The sequence below is a fragment of the Electrona antarctica genome (genome assembly GCF_951216825.1).
Source record: "Electrona antarctica genome assembly, chromosome: 24".
In the NCBI taxonomy this organism is placed as follows: Eukaryota; Metazoa; Chordata; class Actinopteri; order Myctophiformes; family Myctophidae; genus Electrona; species Electrona antarctica.
In genome coordinates, this window is record NC_136803.1 from 7,498,724 (window position 1) to 7,520,734 (window position 22,011).

Sequence of the window (22,011 nt, forward strand, 5' to 3'; positions counted from 1 at the left end):
TGCCCAGAGAGGGGGGTCCACCACCTGCCCAGAGAGGGGGCAACACAGAGCTTAGCCGTTCCATTTTCCCGAACCTTATAAACGACTCCCTTTCTCACGTCTTGCGATTCAAGTAATTCCGAGTTGCACCACTAGTCCCTGTGTGTGTGCATTGCTGCCGGTCCCGGTTCAGTTGCGCAGGCACCTTTGCAGTGTCAGCGGAGAGGGGGGGGGAACCCCCCCCACAAAAAACAACAAGAGTACATCCTTAAGTGACATAAATGCAAGTGAGCCTGTGTGTGACAGCTACAGCTCCCCGCCCCCCCCCCCCCCCCCCCCCCCCCCCAATGACCAATGTTAGGGTGGAGGAGGCGCTGGCTAGACTGACCTTCTGGTGCAGTGGTAGGGGATGGGGGGGGGGGGGGGGGGGTACCTGTCATGTCATATACATGAATACAAGTACCTCCCGGGCTGCGGGCTGTGCAGTGCGCGCACGTGTGCTTTCAACTCTCAACCGACCCTGGCAACAACAGACGTTCCGAGTCCCGTCGAGCGCCCGCTTACATCTCGTCCCGCCTCTCGGCGGCACCTCTGGCTCCGCCGCCTCTGCCCCTGCCACCCTTGACCCCCCTACGCCCGCCCTTAGCACGCATCGGCCGGCCAGCCAGCCTCCCGTGGTGCTATAGGCAGCCCTTGCCCTGGCAGAGGGCCACCTGTCCCTTCATGTAATTCCGGCAGGGACAGATCCTCTTCAGCGACGCGTGCGAGCCGGCGCAGCTGAACAGGAGCAGGTCCGACTGGAAGATGCAGTGGCGCCGCGTGTCGCTGTAGGCCGGCACCAGCGTGTCGGCACTCGACTCCACCGTCTGGCAATCTATACCGAACCTGGAGGGAGAGGGAGGGAGAGGGAGAGACAGAGACGGTGAGGGAGGAAGCAAGAGAAACAAGATGGGGTCTGATAATGGCACGGCTTCCCCCTGAATCTCTGATTCTCTGTTGATGGCATCATATTGATTTGATTGGCTGAGCATGGAATTTGATGATGTTTGATGATGAGAGCGCCCCACACGGGTGTGATTTTTTAAATTCACTCCCTTGGCCTACTAGGCTGCATGTATAGATGGAGGCTGGAGAGAGGGCAGATTCTGTGGCGAGGTATGCAGGACCTCAGCCATACATTTCACCACAAGAGACTCAGACACACATGCATAATGTCAGAAAGATTGTGTTCAGCATTAGTAATCAGCCCCCGTCTCCCCTTTAGGATCATGAACAAGCAGCGCCATCTTGCGGTAATACCTTGGTACTGCTGTGGCCGTTTATGTAAAAACATACAAAAGATTACGTTATAGTGTGGTGCCCTCTACTGGCTAGAGGCTGAAATGATATTGTCTAAACTTACCAGTATCTGTTAATACAAATGAGAATCATTTTGTTGCTTTTACTTACTGCAAGAGTGAGGTTAAAACATGAGCTGAATTCTCTCTGCACATGTAAACAGAGCTGCTACTTTTACACACACTTTATGTATATGCATAAAAGTAGACTTAAAATAATAAGATAAACGTCTTTACTGCGCTGAAATAGCTAAACTAAAAAGATTGCTTTTGCAGAACAACACAAAAGCAGTCGCCTACTGGAGCCATACTGCGTTGCCATACTGTGTTGCTTACCGACCGTGTATGAGAACCTGCGCTCAGGTAAACACTAAACAGTTAAGCCTGTTGTTATGCAAAGTAGTAGCCTTTTATGGTACTTGACACAGCGTGAAAATAGGGGGGGGGGGGGGGGGGGGGGTATATACTGTGTTGTGTGTGTGTTGTGAAGCTCTTGTTCTCTCTCTACCTGACCAGGTCCTTGTTGAGGTGCTGTGTGTTGTGTGTGTGTTGTGAAGCTCTTGTTCTCTCTCTACCTGGCCAGGTCCTTGTCGAGGGGCTGTGTGTCGTGTGTTGTTGTGTGTGTGTTGTTCTCTCTCTACCTCCTTGTCTTTGAGGTGCTGTGCTGTGTGTTGTTGTGTCCTTGTTGAGGTGCTGTGTGTTGTGTGTGTTGTTGTGTGTGTGTTGTTCTCTCTCTACATGGCCAGGTCCTTGTCGAGGTGCTGTGTGTCGTGTGTTGTTGTGTGTGTGTTGTTCTCTCTCTACATGGCCAGGTCCTTGTCGAGGGGCTGTGTGTCGTGTGTTGTTGTGTGTGTTGTTCTCTCTCTACCTGGCCAGGTCCTTGTCGAGGTGCTGTGTGTTGTGTGTGTTGTTGTGTGTGTTGTTCTCTCTCTACCTGGCCAGGTCCTTGTCGAGGTGCTGTGTGTTGTGTGTGTTGTTGTGTGTGTGTTGTTCTCTCTCTACCTGGCCAGGTCCTTGTCGAGGTGCTGTGTGTTGTGTGTGTTGTTGTGTGTGTTGTTCTCTCTCTACCTGGCCAGGTCCTTGTTGAGGTGCTGTGTGTTGTGTGTGTTGTTGTGTGTGTTGTTCTCTCTCTACCTGGCCAGGTCCTTGTTGAGGTGCTGTGTGTTGTGTGTGTTGTTGTGTGTGTGTTGTTCTCTCTCTACCTGGCCAGGTCCTTGTCGAGGTGCTGTGTGTTGTGTGTGTTGTTGTGTGTGTGTTGTTCTCTCTCTACCTGGCCAGGTCCTTGTCGAGGTGCTGTGTGTTGTGTGTGTTGTTGTGTGTGTTGTTCTCTCTCTACCTGGCCAGGTCCTTGTCGAGGTGCTGTGTGTCGTGTGTTGTTGTGTGTGTGTTGTTCTCTCTCTACATGGCCAGGTCCTTGTCGAGGTGCTGTGTGTTGTGTGTGTTGTTGTGTGTGTTGTTCTCTCTCTACCTGGCCAGGTCCTTGTCGAGGTGCTGTGTGTTGTGTGTGTTGTTGTGTGAGTCTCTACCTGGCCAGGTCCTTGTCCTTGTTGAGGTGCTGAAAGTAGGAGGGCTCACAGATGAGCTGAGCCTCCTGGCACACCTGCTTACAGGAGCGGCCCGGCTCCGCCAGCTTCACCTGCACGGCGCTGAGCGGAGGCCACATCACCTGGCCGTGACAGAAGTCCTGGGTGGGTGACACCAAAGGGACAGAATATTTATAACCCATTTAGACCCGAGGCAGATAAAAAACTTCTAAATCAGTTTTCTGAAAAACCTATGTTTTTCTATGGCTGTTTGCTGAAACGCGTCAGCGTACTCAATAGGACACAATATTATATTGTCGCTGTCCCGGTGGAAGCCTCATAATGTCCAGAAGTGTTACTCAGGATTCAAAATCTAAAGTAGCAAGGTGCTGCGTTCGGGCAACCCAGAGAATCTGAACAGAATCCTGTAGTGTGTGTGATGCTACCGGAGTTCAAAATCGTTAATGATTTAAAAAAAAAAACCTTGTGTGAGTCCAGATTTACTATGATGAAGTAGGGCAGTCATTTACAAAAGAAACAAAGTTCAAATAATTAGCGTGATATCAGGTTTCTGCCCGGCAGCACTGATAATGGGATAACTTGACATTGGATGAGATTAGATTACACAACAAAACACGATATTATATAGTATAACATGACATAAGAGTGTCTATGGCATGAGATTACACAACATGACATAAGACAACAACACAGGAGAAGATGCATGCACACACACACACACACACGGTACAGTACCTGGTTCTCAATAAAGGCATTGACTCTCTGCAGCATCCCCTCACAGGTGAACTCATAGGGCAGGTAGGGTTCAATCTGAAAGAGAGAGAGAGAGAGAGAGAGGGAGAGAGGGAGAGAGAGAGAGAGGGAGAGAGGGAGAGAGACACACACACACACACACACACACACACACACACACACACACACACACACACACACACACACACACACACACACACACACACACACACACACACACACACACACACACACACACACACACACACACACACACACACACACACACACACACACACACACACGGTTTAGTGAAAACACTCAACATGATGTTCCACATTCGGTCAGAAAAGACACATTTGTCGTAACCAGAGCTGAGTCACACCTTATGTAATAATTATATAACTTTCATGAGGAACAAAGACATTAATATAATGCTTTGAAAACTTGGGTAATATTACAAATTCATAATTAACACGTTTTAATATTACAAGTTAATCCATTACAAATTCCTTTCTTAAACTCTGTTGTGTTTTCTCATGAATTCATGCACACTATAATCACAAGGCTGTTCTTCTACCACCCACTATTTAACCCATTTTGGGCGTTGTGTTAGCATTATGTTATGCTTTAGCTATTAAAAAATAGCAGATCTACAAGCTCATAGCGCGCCACCGAGTGGCGCGCTACGAGCTTGTAGGTCTGCTATTTTTGAAAAATCAAAGAACGACTGACATAGAAACATAGCTTTTTCAGAAAACTGTCAGGATGTAGAAGACATTTTTAGAATCTGATCTCAGGTCAAAATGGGTTAAACTTGTATTAGATTATTGTAATGATATAACCCTGCACTGATGGAAGGTGCTACAGCTTCTGAGCTGGGTGTGTGTTTCATTATGACATATTAGACAGGAAATAATAGGATAGATTTGCATTTTAAAACCGATAACATTACCGTGGCAATCTTAATTTCACCCACTGTATACCCTCTTCCGTTTAGTATTATATCTATGGCTAGTCCTTTTGTGATAAATGTTATGGTGTTTTGTAAAAATGACACAAGTTAAATAACGCACTAGCTGGCACATACTTTATTACTTATAAGCAGTCGTAAACCTTTTACTGTGCACATTTTCTCTCCATCTCTCACATTGTACAACCAACTAAACATTCAGCGCAAAAAAACTATTTTTGGAGATTTGGTGCAGAGGGAAAAAGGACTGGACCAAGTATAGAGCCCTGAGGGAGCCGGGTGTAAGTGGTTAAAATGATCTGGCAAACATGCTATTAGACATTCTTTGCATAATATTGTGTGTTCTGGTTCTCTGGGTTACTGGCTGGCTAGCGGAGATGACAGATTGGCTGAGCGGGTGAAAAGAGAAGCCCTCCCTCCCACTGCTCTTTGTTTCTCTCTCTCCCCGTCAGTGATGTCCAAACCAGGCCTCTTCAAAAAGACATTCTCATTAGCGGAGGGACTTCAAACGCGCTGGACGAACAACAAAGTCCATTGTCGATTGAGCCGATTCGACTGGCGCTTTTACAGAACATCGTTGCATGAGGAGGAGGAGGAGGGAAGTGCGCGAGAGTGAGTGTGTGTTTATGAGTGTGCTGCCACATCTACGCAAGAGAATGTGGGTATGTCTGCGTGCACGTACGTGCGTGCGCGCGCGTGTGTGTGTTACTGTGTGTGTGTCAGCATGAAAGCCAAGCCGGAGCCTGGTAGCTTGCAGTCAGCCAAAGCCCAGCGAGCATATGAGCCTCAGCCCGGCCTCGGTGCAATGAACAAACCCATTGTTCCGACCGGCTCCGCGGAGCACAACAGAACACGAGGTCCAGCAACCCTGCTCTTTAATATGTATGGGCCCTGGAGAGGAGAGGAGGAAAGGAGAGGAGGAGAGGAGAGGAGAGGAGGAGAGGAGGCCCTGGAGAGGAGAGGAGGAAAGGGCCCTCTTTCTCTCCCTTTAACACCACACACACACGCACACATGCACGCACACGCACACGCACGCACGCACGCACGCACGCACGCACACGCATGTATCACCTTCTATGAAGCCCATGTCTGTAATGCATTATTACAGGCAGAAATTCCCTGTAAGCAGAGATGTTTTGTATGTTGCTCTTGCATAGATTTATTTTTTATTTTCCACTTGACCTAAAGTAACCAATAACCACTTAAAGCAACTTATAATCACAAAAGTAACCACTTATGTCAACTTATAACTAAGTAACCATGCTATAGACAGTTTATAAATAGACAGTTTATAAATGCATTAAAGACATAGAAAGTGTTTCTTACTCTGTGTTCTTTTGGTATTCATCAAATCACTTCCCACTTTTCTCCTATAAGTCTGAAATGAAATGTGCACGCCGCGTAATGCCTGTCTAAATGAAAATCTAGCAACAAATAATCCCTCATCTAATCCTCCAAAAATACTTAATGGATGCATTTGAAATGCACTCACTCAGTGCTACTGCTCTGAACGAAACCCGTACAACAAAATAAAACGTTAAAAAAGAGCCTGCAGCTCCAGAACAGGATGTGAGCACAATGAAATCTGGTGGGAAACGATACAAGCGTGGAAGTGATTAGAACAAAGCGCCTCCGAATTATTTGGCACAAGCGTCTGCAGCTGTTAGTTGGCTCTAATTTTACATCAGGAGATTTGCACACATATTAACAAAATGACACATGAATGAAGACTCTTGTGTTTGGTACCCACACTGTATGCCCATTGAAGCACGCCGGACTGAATTCCTGCACTCCAGACAATCTTTCTCACAAACTGTTAATGACATTACGTATCTGCCAGTGACTGTAAGCCGAGGGGTCCCGGAGACAATGAGCCTTCGCACTTTTGGGAGACGGTTTTCATTTCCAACGCAAATTAAATGGGGAAAACGCAGCCGGCGGATCAACCCACAGAGGAGAGGATTCCTCGCTCACAGCGGCTGATTTTCTTTCCCCGGCAATTTGATAAAAGCTGATTTGATCTCATCTCGCTTCATCAAAATAACACAAACACACCTCATTTGAAAGCCAAAGCGTGTCTTTTGGCAGCCAGCCAACAGTGCTTAGACCTACTATCCGCAGGGTGTCAAAACACTGAGTTAACGCTTACTTGAGCGCGGGGGTGTTTCGCACTGACATGTCCAAGCTCCCAACATGTCGCACTGCGATGCGTCGTGGGCTTGTAGATCTGCTATTTTCAGTGCGCAGCCAAGTATAAATCAGGCTTAAGGGCAACAAGGACTCTGCACGCTTCAGTGCAGATCAAATCACACGCAACCTGCTCTAATAACGACAGCCATGTGACGCGAAAAAGCTCCATAACGCATGGACAGATATTCATGATACATGGTGGGAATGATTACTATGCTCTTCTGAAGAGATCAGTCACCTTTGGGTCAAAAAGGTTCTGAAGTCGAGGCTATTTATTACATGCCTGAGGAAACGGATAGACCAGGTGTTGGTATGGATAGGGCTTGCACCTCCACGGGTGATATTTATACTGTACATTCATATGTTGTGTGGAAATTATTTTCAAGGCATTTCCACAGTTTTAGTAGAACTGTGCAGAGCGACAACAAAACCACAGTGTAAAACCACATTTTGAAAACATGACTAATTACAAGATTTGTGAGCTGCTGTGATGGGAGAAGGGTATCAAATGGAACACGTTTCCCTGATGAAGGCTTAACCGCCGAAACGTTGGATTCATTTTTGTCTTACCTGCTGTCCTAATAAAATATTGGCACTCTGGCTATTGGCGTGTGCGGCCACCCTCTTGTTTTTTCAAGATTTCCTCTACAGTTTTCTCCCGTGTGTCGGCACCGCTACAAGGACCTTGGTGTGCGTTAGCTTCTTTGTACACAGTATCAAATGGAACACAACCACCCTAAAGACTAATCATTGTGAGTATTCCAGCACTATCTGCATCGAGTGATCTTGGTACATAGAACTTGACTTTCAATTGTACATACATTGTTTTAATTGTATTGTTCCACATTTTGCTTTAATGTAAACGTATGTTTTCTCAACTGAATTGTAAAAAGTGGGGATGCTCGGTTTGAATCCCGGATGTTGCGCTTGCGTGGACAGCAAATTAACCGGTCGAGCGATTCCCATTTTCTCAAGTTTCATCCTGTGTGTCTAATCGTTACCTTTTGGCTGAGGATGGAGCGGATGGCTTTCTCCACCTCGGCAGGGTCTTCTATGTCCACCGTCCACACGTGAGGCTGGCCGATGTACACCTCTGCATATGGATGCTGAGAGGTCAACTGGAGGAGAGGAGAGGAGGGGAGGGGAGGTCAATTGGTAGCCTCAATTGAGGCCAGATTCTACAAAATGTCTTCTAAATCCTGACAGTTTTCTGAAAAACCTACGTTTCTATGTCAGTGGTTCTCAAACAATTTCATGTGAAGGACCCCCAAAAATTATATGTAATTGGCCGCCGACCTCCATATGGAAATATGTTGTTCCAGGGACCCCCCCCCAGAAGCAAATATATGAGTTAAAAATGTTTGCCGTTTAATTAATTGACGGAATACTCCGTCAAAGGCATCTAAATTATCGTTAAAAAGAAGGCCTTTTGGCTCAAACAGGACTGAATCGACTGAATGGTCCCGGGCAGGTCTCACTTACCTCTCTTAGGGTGGGCTTGCCCTTAAAGAAGTCAGTGTTCTTGCTGCTCTTGGGCGGGTTGAACTTGGGGTTGAGGAAGGCGCAGCCATTGGCTATGGCCTCCAGAGGAGCAGGACCCTCGTAGGGGAACGACAGGCCCACAAACAGCTGTGGGAGAGAGAGAGGGAAAACACAAACAAGAACCGCTGAATGTTATTATTCCACTTTCAAGGATTCGGTCAAGCAATTAGTTTAGTTAGTGAGCCTTAGGGACACGAACACATGGGAGAAGTTTAGTTAGTGAGCCTCATGGCGGGAGAAGTGGATTCTGAACTTGTGACCCGCTTGTTTCTTTACTCGGCAGGCCTAGATAGGACGACTAGGGCAGTATTATGCATGTCTTAAGTACCAGGTCTTATTACTTAACTTAAGACCTGAAGGCGTGATCAATGCCATTTGGCCACTCAGAATAGCCAAATGGCATTGACCACGCCTCCAGGTCTTAAGTTAAGTCATAAGACCTGGTACTTAAGACATGCATAATACTGCCCCTAGTGTCCACACACATCCCACACTTTATATTCATTTAACCCATTTAGGCCCGACGTCGACATTTAAAAAATGTCTTCTAAAAGCTGACAGTTTTCTGAAATACCTCATGTTTCTGTATCAGTGGTGCTCAATATTTCATGTCAAGGACCCTTCCCAAGTCTCCCAAGGGAGACAAATAAAGACAACCTTGAACCTTGACCCCAAAAATGATATGTAATCCCCCGACCCCCCATCTGAAAATATGTTGTTCCAGGAACCCCCCAGAAGCAAAGATTTGAGTTAAAAACGTTTGCTCTGAAAGAATATATATTCAAAGATTTGTGGCGCATTTTCACTGTTTTTTCAAAAATAGCAGGCCTACAAGCTCGTAGCGCGCCACTCGGTGGCGCGCTACGAGCTTGTAGGTCTGCTATTTTTCAATAGCTAAAGCATAACATAATGTTAACACCAAAAGGGGTTCCCGCCCCAAAATGGGTTAAAGGCTTCATGACATTAATTTTCATTTACCGGTATCTTTCTTTCTCTTTTAGGTTTTTATGACCTCAATAACATGCAAACAATCTGAACTTTGAACATTCAGTGGAATTTCTGTGGCCTGGGGTTTTCTCAGTGTGGTCTGAAGCCTTTTGAGCTGCAATGAAATGAAAACAGGCAAAATCCCTCAACAGTGACATCTGCTGGCAAATTGTTATGTCTCATATGGGATTTGTGGAAATCAGAGCACTTGTTTGAGCCTAATTATTCAGAAAACCCCAGACCAGTGTTGATTTTGACAGCAAAATTATTTCAGGCAAATATTGGCCTGATGAAGACCTTGTAGGTCGAAACGTTGCATCTAAATAAAGTAAGTCTCTGAGCTCTAGAAACGAGTGTGCGGATGTTATGTCTCTTCCTTGATGCCTGACTTCCAGCACCCATGGCCTAAATATAGGCATCGAGATGTGCAGACAATCTAGAGCTAGTGTAGATGACAATGCTATCCCCGTCGGTGACTGCCTTCGCATTGCTTTTTAAGAGTTGCTGATAACACAAAAAAAACCTGTCACTCGATAGCTGGACACTGCAGGGCTAGTCGGGGCACAGGGCCAGGCGGGGCCAGGCGGGGCCAGGCGGGGCCAGGCGGGGCCAGCCCCAAAATGTTTGCATTACAGTGCTTAAAAGTAAATGTGGTTACTTTGACACCCTATAGCCCGACTGACATAATGATCTGCACCGGCAGCAACCACTATGAAACATATAGGATGGACAATGAGGGAATGACTGACGTGTGTGACTGATGACCATAAAAAGCCTCATCTAGCAAAACTAATCCATGAAATCATCACATACTGTGCATGCTTGAAACGATAGATGCAAGAAGTCAAAGACTTGCTGCATAAATTCCAGCACGCAGCATCTTATTGGATCACGCCACACTGTATCAACACACATGGAGCGTGCTGCAAAAAAAGGCCCGTAGAGAAAAGTCAAAGTCACAGAAAGCACCAGTAGGATCAGCACTCATTTGGTGGCCGGCAGGAGCCTCAGCCTCAGCCTCAGCCCGGCTACAATGGCTGGTCTGTGAGTGGTCGTAGCCCTTTCTGTGCATGTGTGCGTGCGTGCGCCCATGTGCATGTGTGTGTGCGCCCATGTGTGTGTGCGTGCGCCCATGTGCACACCGATAGGAGAAGAACAGAAGGCCTCTTCAGGTCCTCTTTCCACTGCTGGGCTGATGACTCTCTCTCTCTCTCTCTCCCTCTCTCTCTCTCACACGCACACACACACACACGCACGCACGCACGCACGCACGCACACACACACACACACACGCACACACACACACGCACACACACACACACGCACCAAGTACACAGCACTTGCATAAAAAAAACACACACTCCCCACTGTGTCTAGAGTTATGATGGATTAAGAATGATCCAATAAAGAAATACTCTTTTCCAATTACAGGTTGAAATCTTCAACAACAACAAACACGACTGCAGCTGAATGCAGATGGTCTGTATTAAGAACGACTAAACACAACTCCGGTCTTTGCCAACAGGTGGCAGCAAAGTATGCCGTTTTGTTTCTATGCATAGCTCTGTGTGAGAGTGTGCACGTGCGTGCATATCTGCTGCAGAGGCTTTGAAAAATAGTGGACCACTCGATAAGGACTGAGAGAAACAGATAGATAAATGGACTAATCATAATAATAATAATAATGAACCACGGTGGGTCAGATTGGACTTGGGAGTTGGGACGCCTCTTTGAATGAGCAGAGACGACATGCACTATGTATGGAAATATTGTATCGGCAATTCGGCATGTCAATTTACATAATAGACGTGAGGTTTTCAACTGGTGGTCCGTGGACCACTGGTGGTCCGTGAAGGTATTGACCTTGCATTCAGTAATGTAGGAAAGTGAAGACTAGTTGATAAACATCACACTAATTGCGAACGAAGTGAGCACTAACTATAGAAGCTGGCCAAAACTGTCTGTCTGTCTGTCTGTGTGTGTGTCACGCTGTAACACCACCCGCCTGCCACCAGAGGGCAACTGAAATTGGAACGATAAAGAGAAGAAATTGGAACGATACAAATTGGAACGATACAGAGAACCAATAGGAACTGAAATTGGAACGATACAGAGAAGAAATCGGAACGATACAGAGAAGATTGGGAGCAAACCAATACGAACTGAAATTGGAACGATACAGAGAAGATTGGGAGCAAACCAATACGAACTGAAATTGGAACGATACAGAGGTGTGTGTGTGTGTGTGTGTGTGTGTCAGACTGCCACGACAGCTTCGTTCGCTTCCCGCGTTTACGCGTCTTACTTGTTTACCTGGTTACCTATGATGTCAATGTTACTGGGAAATGAGAGGTGAAGAAATTCTACAGAATCTCAAGGAGGGATTAAGGGAAAGTGTACCGGATTGACTGGTTGAGTCATCACTATTAGGAAATGTGCCCATATAAGGGGTTGTGTCAAATTAAATCACGCCCTTAATTCATTATTTAATTTCAAGCCTCCCCCCACCCCACCCATATCCCTAGCTAACACAACAGTGGTCCCCAGGTTGATTCTTAGTCAGGTTGGTGGTCCCTGGTTCATAATCAGTTGAAAACCCCTAGACTATGGGCTGGACTGGCCCGGTTGAATGCCGTTTTACACAAACCATATGTAAAGAAGGAAAACGATATGCCAGTTTTTAAATACGGTGCTGGGCCCAAAAATTTAATCAAATGAAGTGGAATGTCCGCACACGATATAATTCTGCTCCCCGTCCTTTTTATTTCAACCTAAATACAACAATAACGCCTCCAATAGGCCCCTCCAATAGATTGAAATAAAAAAGGACGGAGAACATAATTATATTGTGTGCGGACATTCCACTTTTTTCTTTGTTTACACAAACCACCCACACATGATGTAATGATGGATGGATGGATGAACAGTGGTGTAAAGAAACTAAGTGCATTTACTTAAATACTGTACTTAAGTACAATTTTGAGGTATTTGTACAGTACTTTACTCGTGTATTTCCAATTTCCAATACTTTTAATTCTACTCCGCTACATCTCAGAGGTAAACATTGCTCCACTACAATTATTTGAAAACTTTAAGTTACTAGTTACTTCAACCCTACAGTATATACATTTTCAGCTATCCTCAAAAGATTTTGTACACATTTCGAAGATGAGATATTCTGCAATATGAGTACTTTTACTTTTAGTACTTTAAGTACTTTTGTGCTTTTACTTGAGTACATTTTTAATACGGGCCTTGTACTTGCAACGGAGTACATCTACATTACAGTATTGATACTTTTACTCAAGTAAACCATTTGAGTACTTTTCCCCACCACTGTGGATGGATGCAAATCTCTCGCCGACATCTCTGGCTTTCTTATAACAACAATAAGACGTTGATCCATAACTAGAGTGGGTGTCGCGTGACGGTGCGGGCGAGAGACAAAGAGCGAGACAGAAGGGCGAGAGACAAAGAGCGAGACAGAAGGGCGAGAGACAAAGAGCGAGACAGCCAGAGAGAGAGACAGTGGTGGAAAGTACTCACTGTGCAGAATGTCCCATTTCACAAGTTCAAAGTCTATCTTATAGCCAATCTATCTTATAGCCAATCTATCTTATAGCCAATCTATCTTATAGCCAATCTATCTTATAGCCGATCTATCTTATAGCCAATCTATCTTATCTTATAGCCAATCTATCTTATCTTATAGCCAATCTATCTTATCTTATAGCCAATCTATCTTATAGCCAATCTATTTTATAGCCAATCTATCTTATAGCCGATCTATCTTATAGCCAATCTATCTTATCTTATAGCCAATCTATCTTATCTTATAGCCAATCTATCTTATAGCCAATCTATTTTATAGCCAATCTATCTTATAGCCAATCTATCTTATAGCCAATCTATCTTATAGCCAATCTATTTTATAGCCAATCTATCTTATAGCCAATCTATCTTATAGCCAATCTATCTTATAGCCAATCTAGCCAATCTATCTTATAGCCGATCTATCTTATAGCCAATCTATTTTATAGCCAATCTATCTTATAGCCAATCTATCTTATAGCCAATCTATCTTATAGCCAATCTATTTTATAGCCAATCTACATGCCAATCTACATGCCAATCTATTTTATAGCCAATCTACATGCCAATCTACATGCCAATCTATGTTATAGCCAATCTATGTTATAGCCAATCTATGTTATAGCCAATCTATTTTATAGCCAATCTATTTTATAGCCAATCTATTTTATAGCCAATCTATCTTATCTTATAGCCAATCTATCTTATAGCCAATCTATTTTATAGCCAATCTATCTTATAGCCGATCTATCTTATAGCCAATCTATCTTATCTTATAGCCAATCTATCTTATCTTATAGCCAATCTATCTTATAGCCAATCTATCTTATAGCCAATCTATCTTATAGCCAATCTATCTTATAGCCAATCTACATGCCAATCTACATGCCAATCTATTTTATAGCCAATCTACATGCCAATCTATTTAATAGCCAATCTACATGCCAATCTACATGCCAATCTAATTTATAGCCAATCTACATGCCAATCTACATGCCGATCTACATGCCGATCTAATTTATAGCCAATCTACATGCCAATCTAATTTATAGCCAATCTACATGCCAATCTACATGCCAATCTACATGCCGATCTACATGCCGATCTACATGCCGATCTACATGCCGATCTACATGCACACAATGCATCGCATTGTGTGCATGTAGATCGGCTATTTTCAAATGGCCGAAATGTATATATACGGCTGAAGTGGTGTATGCTTTCTAATCAAAAGTTTTCAAATAAATGTAGTGGAGTAAAAGTACTGTTTTTGGCTCTGAAATGTAGTGGAGTAGAAGTATTGGAAATTGGAAATACTCAAGCAAAGCACAAATACCACAAAAACTGTACTTAAGTAAATGTACTTAGTTACTTTCCCCCACTGGAGAGAGATAGACGTCAGCAGCAGCAGACTATAAGGGGAAGTGTGAACCTTTGTATACTTCCTCGTTATCGACCACAACTAACCGCTTTTCAAACAGTGTTAGAGTCGCAGGACAAGGTATAAATGAGCCACCAAAGCCTTTATCTGCCTACGTAAACACAGGAGGAGAGAGTCCCAGAACAATAAGCCCTGTGAGCGCTCTGTTCTCAGGACAGGCCATCAAATCATTAACACAATACAAGGATACGTGATAAGGTTTCCATTCAAACTTCCTATCAAGAATAAAGTTTATTGCACAAGCGCGGGCGCACACGCACACACGCACATCTTTTTCACCATGTTTTTGCCTTCTCAGAGTATCTTTATAGGGCATGGGATAGGAGGCGAAGGGTGACGTATAACTAATTGTATTACGGACATTTGGCTGTTATTGTTTTGCTGTGTCTGATAATCCCATGTGGGATGGGTCAATTTGTCTGGACACGAAAATAAAATATTCACTCACTCACACACACACACACACACACACACACACACACACACACACACACACACACACACACACACACACACACACACACACACACACACACACACACACACACACACACACACACACACACACACACACACACACACACACACACACACACACACACACACACACACACACACGATGCAAGTTGAGCTGGCTTCAACTGCTGCAGCTACAACGCTACAAAGTAAATGAGCAAGTGTTTAGTTAAACCAACAACCTTCTCTCGTAATGTGAGTTGTGAGGGCTTTATACATTTCCTTTATATTGTTCTCGCTCATCAGACACATTAAACTTCAACAGCGACAGACACGCTACGCTGCTTTGTATCCTTTGTACTGTAGCTGTCAGTGTGAACGCAGCTTCAGACTCGCACAAAAACAAGCCTAAAAGTACAGTTTCTTGTTTTAAAGGAAGTTGTCATACTGTGTGTGCCCGGCGCAAACAGTCTTTACGTCACCGTACAGGGAGTGGTTTTTTTATTCGTTGTTTAACTAACTGTATATGCCCCCGGAGACCAATTAGCCCAGACAATCTGTTTGTAAGGTACAGCATGCGTGTGATGTGAGCGCCGTGCGAGGGAGGAAACTCTGCTGCTGCTGCTGCTGTAGTAGCGCTGCTGTTTTTGTCTCATTAGTTCTCATGAGCAACAACGTGGCCTAAAATGGGAGACGGCTTTGTGAGGTGTTAATTGGCCCGTCTCCCCCACTATTCCACCCAGCAGCACCATGAGTAATGAGAATGTATGGAATCCTATCTGTTAGGGATGTCCTCCAGTCCTGATCATGTTTCTTTTGTTCCCGATCTGATTCCGATCATTTGATTTTGAGTATCTGCCGATACCGATTTTTCCCGAATCCGATATTTATATTTTTTATAGAATACTACATGCCATATCACTATTATTACAATATCCAAAATCGCAGGCAATTTCCAGTCTAATATCATGATATGGATATAATATTGATACTAGGGATCACGTTTTTTTTGCTCCTGATCCGATTCCGATCATTTGAAAATGACATGATCGGCATTTTGATCGATCGGATCAGGACAACCCTAGTATCTGTATCTCTCTCTCTCTCTCTCTCTCCTTGGGTCTACCTCTCTGCAACTCTGGCTTGAATCTCTCTATCCATCTCAGTCGCTCTATACTGTATGTCTCGTACTCCTTCTCTCTGCAACTCTGGCTTGAATCTCTCCATCCATCTCAGTCGCTCTATACGTCTCGTACTCCTCCTCTGTAATTTCTCCTTCCTGGAGAGTCTTTTCTTGTCTGTTATTCTCTCCTTCTTCCCTGGCGTCTACAGCTCTCACCCTGAGGCCTCGCTCAGACCTTTACTGCATTGCTGCATGCTTGTTGGATGAATGTTGTGTAGTGTCATGGCCGCCCCAATGCATTTCCAAGGGGACAACATTTGACACAACATTTGTGTTGTATGAGGGGGAGGGGCGCAGTCGAAACACAGCCGAAAGCCATACAACAGCTTGTAGTCCAAAATGTAGTCCAAAAACCATGTGACTTCCATTGGAAATGCATTGGGGCGGCCATGACACTCACAACATTCACAATGCAGTAAAGGTCTGAGTGAGGCCTAAGTGTTTTGCCTTCGTCTCGCTCCTCTCGTATCCCCGGTCTCCCACGCTCCAGTCTCGTAACCGGGCCCTGTTTCAAATAAGTGCCGCGACGAAGCCCTCTTCATCGTCTCCAGTCAACTCGCTTTGCTCAATCAGGGAACAAGACAGGAAGGTTTTGTCACACTGACACAGGCTGACATTTTAAAGATGGGACTGCTCCAGTCCCGCCAACCAAGTCAGAAAGCCAGTTAGTAAAAGAGGCACTTCTATGTGTATTGCTTTTATGTATTTTGCAATTTCTGCTTTTAGTAACCATCAGCCTTGCCGACCGTAAAAATTAATCTGGGTGAAATAAAGCTAGAGATTGTGGAAACCTTCCCTCTTACTTAGGACTTCTGTTCAGTCTCAGTGCAGTGGCTTTGGTCTTTGGTCCTGGGATCTTGATATCACAAGAGGCCCTTCTCCTGGGCTATTCACATATTCAAAGCTATTGTTCAACCAAACTCACCTAATATGCGAGTTCTGCACCTCAGAGGTACATTCCTGGTAGTATTTACCCATATTATAGTCCTTGAAATGAATATAAAATGAACACCAATTCAAAACGTGATGAAACATGTGGGTCTACAGTATGTATACTGTATTCAGGACCAGACAGCTGAGAAATCCCTGCAATACTACAAAGCACACAGTCAAAGCCTGTGAGCTTGCTTTGTGGCTGTGTGTGTGTTTGCCTTTGTGAATGACAGTGTGGAGGGAGGGGGCAGGGATGGAGAAGACCCGACAGGTCCTCTTGCGGAGGAAGAGGGTCAGACCGGGGACAGTGTGGAGGGAGGGGGCAGGGATGGAGAAGACCCGACAGGTCCTCTTGCGGAGGAAGAGGGTCAGACTGGGGACACATGCCGAGTCAGCGCTGCATAGGTGACTTTGTCCACTAAAACTATGACGAAAAATGTTCTGTCGACTACCTTTTTTCACTATTTATATATTTCTTTGGATAAGTAACTGTTTTAAAACGTGTAGAGCAGTGGAATAGAGTAGGTCTACTACTAAGGCACATCAAGAGTCCATTAGTACTTGTACTGATATTGTTGTTTTGTCTGTGGCAAAAATAAAACATTAATGGGAATGTCCATCACAAGCTGGCACGGTGATGACCCGTGATGCAGACAGCTGCTGTACTATCATGATTATTGGTGGCGGCGGCAATACTAATTGAGTTGAGTCTGGATTCATCAAATCCTGTGTTGAGGATCACACAAGAATAGCAAAGTAATTTATAAACAAAGTAAGACCAAAACCAGACAGTGAATTAAAAGGTTTGATATACTGTAGGTGTAATACATCTATAAACATAATAGCAGACAGTGGCACTGGTACATATACGTAAACTGAAACTCTTCAAAAAAAGAAAAACTTCACCTGCAGTAGACCTCTTCCCATCCCTTCTCTCTCACACACTCACGCTGTCTGTCTGTCTGTCTGTCTGTCTGTCTGTCTGTCTGTCTGTCTGTCTGTCTGTCTGTCTGTCTGTCTGTCACACATGCGTGCGGGGAAATCAAAAGCCAGCGCCCTCACAGTGCCAGAGGGCTGAGCAGAGCCCCCCCCTGTAGGTTCTGTATTGTACAAATATTAGCTCCAATGGTGAGTAAATCAACGGAGGCTTGTCATGTTAGCAGGCAATCACTCAACTCAATGACAGCCAATGGAAGCCGATTTGGGCTGTAAAACAAATCAGCCCATTATATGACAGTGTTTTTCCCGTAACTATTTGATGCTGTTGCTGCTTTAGATTCTACCAGCATATAAAAGAATCTCTTCTAAAACATTTTAGTAATCATTTCTCATCTTTGCTCCATAAGATAGGGAGGCCAGAGCCCCACTAGCCCATTGATACCAGCCATCCATGGTTCCCGTCCTAAATGGGTTATAAGTTAAGCCATTATCTAATGTAATCCTGGGCGCTACACTTCCTCTGCCAACCTGGAGCGGACGCGAACTGACCTCATGCTTCCTTCTATGCATGAGGAGTCCAAGCTGCTTCTTTTCAGCCGACAGGGGAGAGTTTCCCCGGCCGGACGTAGCGCGTGGAAGGAACAAGTTACTCCGACCAGTATCTTTCCCCTCCATCAGGTGTCCCGGCTGGCCAGGGGGAGGTACTCTACACATGTCTTTGCCAAACATAGACAATCTAGAAGCTCACAACTAACCGCTTGACCAAGACTAGGGCATGCTTGGGTTCAAGTGGTTAGTTAAAAGGTAACTGGGGGTCTCACCTTGGTCTCTCGTAGGAGGAACTGGAGGTCTCGTCCGCTCAGAATCCCGTGGTTCTTGACGTAGCTGGGCAGATGGACGGTGCTCGTACCGTGCACCGTGCCGTGCACGTCCATGTAGCCGTGGATACTGTCCAGGTACTTCTTCTTATCCTGGAATTACAAGGAATGTAGAAAATGCATGTAAGACTTTATCGATACTGTTACCAGTGTGGAACTTTGGTCCGGTCAATGGATATCTCGATAATAATAATACTGTGGAGCAGTCCAACTTCAGAAATGGAACCCGACCTTGGGATTTGGATTTTGGGAGACATTATTTAAATAAATGTAAATTGGTTGAACAAATTGACTTCCCATTGTGCTCCTGAAAAGATATTATGAAAAATGTCATTATTACGGGTCGCATTTTTTGTTCAAAAATATCCGATCTACAAGCTCACAATGCGTCAGGATGTGATCCACTGTGTTATGCATAACAAACAGAACACAGGCCTTAATGTGGATATGTAGCCTATATGTTTAAAACTTTGATACAGGATTGTAATTGGAAAGGGTTATTTTCCTTCTGTGTAGTGAATGACACCCTGACCTCATTCTAGCAGCAGTGGAGCAGCGTCATCATCACTCTACAGCAGCATGTGTGCATCTGTGATCTCTCATTCCAACTACCTGCCTGGCCATCTGGTGTCGGTGGAAGCCAGAGATAAAAATATCTGCGTTATGAAAGCCACTGGCGCTGGTGTGCTATCAGAGCCCTACCTAATCCACTGTATCGGATTCTATAATCAGAGCCTACTAATCCTAACGCTAGTGCCTTGATCTAATGGAAGGATAAGCAGCAGCCCCCGATGCTGCTCGCTAAACGCAGTGAGTGGCACACGTCCAAAACTCCTCCACCTATTTCTCTCTCTCATTTCAAGTCATAGTAGTGGGCACTGGGGCGGCGGTGGCTCAGGGGTAGAGTGCCTGGATGGGAACCGCAAGGTTGCCAGTTCGAACCCGGGCTCCCCCAGAGTTACTGTCAAAGTGTCCTTGAGCAAGACACTGAACCCCTAATTGCTCCCGATGTGCTAGTTGGTGCCTTGCATGGTTTCCGCTGCCATCGGTGTATGAATGTGTGTGTGAATGTAATGCACAATCTATGTAAAACGCCTTGGATAAAGGCGCTATATAAAGGCACCATTTACCATTCACTGGGAGAGTGAGAGACAACACAGATCATTATTATTTGAGTTCAACTTCAAACAAAAACGCTCACACCGCCAAGCTCTGCAATTTCTTCAGCAAACTAATAACGGCTGGCCTTTCCGTCTATTTATTCATCTGGTAAAAAAGGTATGACTAATTGAAATTCTCTACTAATCTCGGCGGCCAGACATCCACATCCAAATGGACCACAGCACAGAATACCTCACTATGTCTTCTCAACGGACATCTGGCGAGAGAGCACACAAGACCAGTTCCAAGTGAAAATGGCAAACAGTTTGATATGCATTTGGCCACAGACCCCTATTTGATATGATTTTTTATCTCTAGGACCCCAATCAACACTGTAAAACCCTGTGTTCATTTAAAACTGAATGAGTTGCATTGGTGTGTTTTACCTTAAAACGGTTTTGTCAAAAATTAAAAAAAAGAAAAAAAATACGGTTTTGTCCCAACCTGACCCTTTGGTGTGGTTTGGGCTTAGACTCTAAGAGTTAAATTAACACAGGCTTTTAGAGGGTACAATCGGAACCAAATGTAAGCCTAAGGGTCCATTTGGTTCCGTTTGTACCCTCTCAGAGTCACAGACCTGTAAGTGTCCATTTGGTTCCTAACTATTAATTATTATATTTTGCATATACCATGTGAAATACATACATTTAAAAGGTAATACGAGAGCGCAGAGAGAGAGACAGGTAGAATGGGAATCATACGAGAGCGCAGAGAGACAGGTAGAATGGGAATCATACGAGAGTGCAGAGAGACAGGTAGAATGGGAATCATACGAGAGCGCAGAGAGACAGGTAGAATGGGAATCATACGAGAGTGCAGAGAGACAGGTAGAATGGGAATCATACGAGAGTGCAGAGAGACAGGTAGAATGGGAATCATACGAGAGTGCAGAGAGACAGGTAGAATGGGAATCATACGAGAGCGCAGAGAGACAGGTAGAATGGGAATCATACGAGAGTGCAGAGAGACAGGTAGAATGGGAATCATACGAGAGCGCAGAGAGACAGGTAGAATGGGAATCATACGAGAGTGTAGAGAGACAGGTAGAATGGGAATCATACGAGAGTGCAGAGAGACAGGTAGAATGGGAATCATACGAGAGCGCAGAGAGACAGGTAGAATGGGAATCATACGAGAGCGCAGAGAGACAGGTAGAATGGGAATCATACGAGAGTGTAGAGAGACAGGTAGAATGGGAATCATACGAGAGTGTAGAGAGACAGGTAGAATGGGAATCATACGAGAGCGCAGAGAGACAGGTAGAATGGGAATCATACGAGAGTGTAGAGAGACAGGTAGAATGGGAATCATACGAGAGTGTAGAGAGACAGGTAGAATGGGAATCATACGAGAGCGCAGAGAGACAGGTAGAATGGGAACCGTGCGAGACATGAAGGAAGGAAGTCCTCAGAACTCACAAGAAGCATGCAGTAAAGTACACTAACAACTGGCACCAGATGTCAAAGTAAAAATCTCAGTGTCAATTTAGCTGGGAGAGAGTAGAACTAGAAATGGACCAACATGCCATGGCATAGCATTTCAATCCATTCTTAAGCTCAGAGTTAAATCGACACTCTGGGTTTTACCGTGTACGTTCAAAATGCATTTCCCCCCTATTAGCCCCACCCCTGAGTCCTTCATAATTTATATAAACGCATTATACAACACTGTTTTTTAGTGTAATGTATAGCTGATAAGGCCAGTACTCCAGCACACCTGAACTCATTATAAACGTAACATTGGCCAAAGCAGCATTATTGCCCTTCAGGAGTAATATAACATGAGCCAGAATACCTCCCTGTATGATAGCAAATCCCTTGATCACACACAGCAGCCAGCCCTGCAAAGCTTTACTACTTTTAAAAGACTCTTAACTGACCTCACACTAGAGGAAGGTATATGCTTTTTGTAATATTTGGTTATGAGGTTTTGTTTCTGTGTGTATGTGCTTGTGTATTATATTTGTTGTACTGTGTGTCCATGTCATGTATGTAAAATCATTGCTGTAAATGTTCTTGTTTGTATACAGGGCGCCATTGAAAAAGAGACCCTGGTCTCAATTGGATTCCCCTGAAATAAAGGTTTCAATCAAGGCTTTCATATAAAGAAACACGGGTCCACAGGGTCAAAACACCACAGAGGATT

The 22,011-nt window shown here is 44.7% G+C and overlaps 1 protein-coding gene across 2 annotated transcripts in view; it reads right to left on the reverse strand.

Annotated features, from left to right (window-relative positions):
• Positions 1-307: 307 nt before the first annotated feature.
• Positions 308-22,011, reverse strand: part of mgat5 (alpha-1,6-mannosylglycoprotein 6-beta-N-acetylglucosaminyltransferase) — a 189,054-nt gene continuing 167,350 nt past the window's right edge. For both annotated transcript variants that reach the window (XM_079495416.1, XM_079495417.1), the window contains exons 12-17: positions 18,649-18,798; positions 8,238-8,384; positions 7,757-7,873; positions 3,596-3,670; positions 2,843-3,000; positions 308-864 (exon numbers count right to left, since the gene is read on the reverse strand). In XM_079495416.1, coding sequence (XP_079351542.1) covers positions 660-864; positions 2,843-3,000; positions 3,596-3,670; positions 7,757-7,873; positions 8,238-8,384; positions 18,649-18,798 — 852 coding nt within the window. In that variant the 3' untranslated portion in view covers positions 308-659. The remainder of the gene's footprint in view (positions 865-2,842; positions 3,001-3,595; positions 3,671-7,756; positions 7,874-8,237; positions 8,385-18,648; positions 18,799-22,011) is intronic.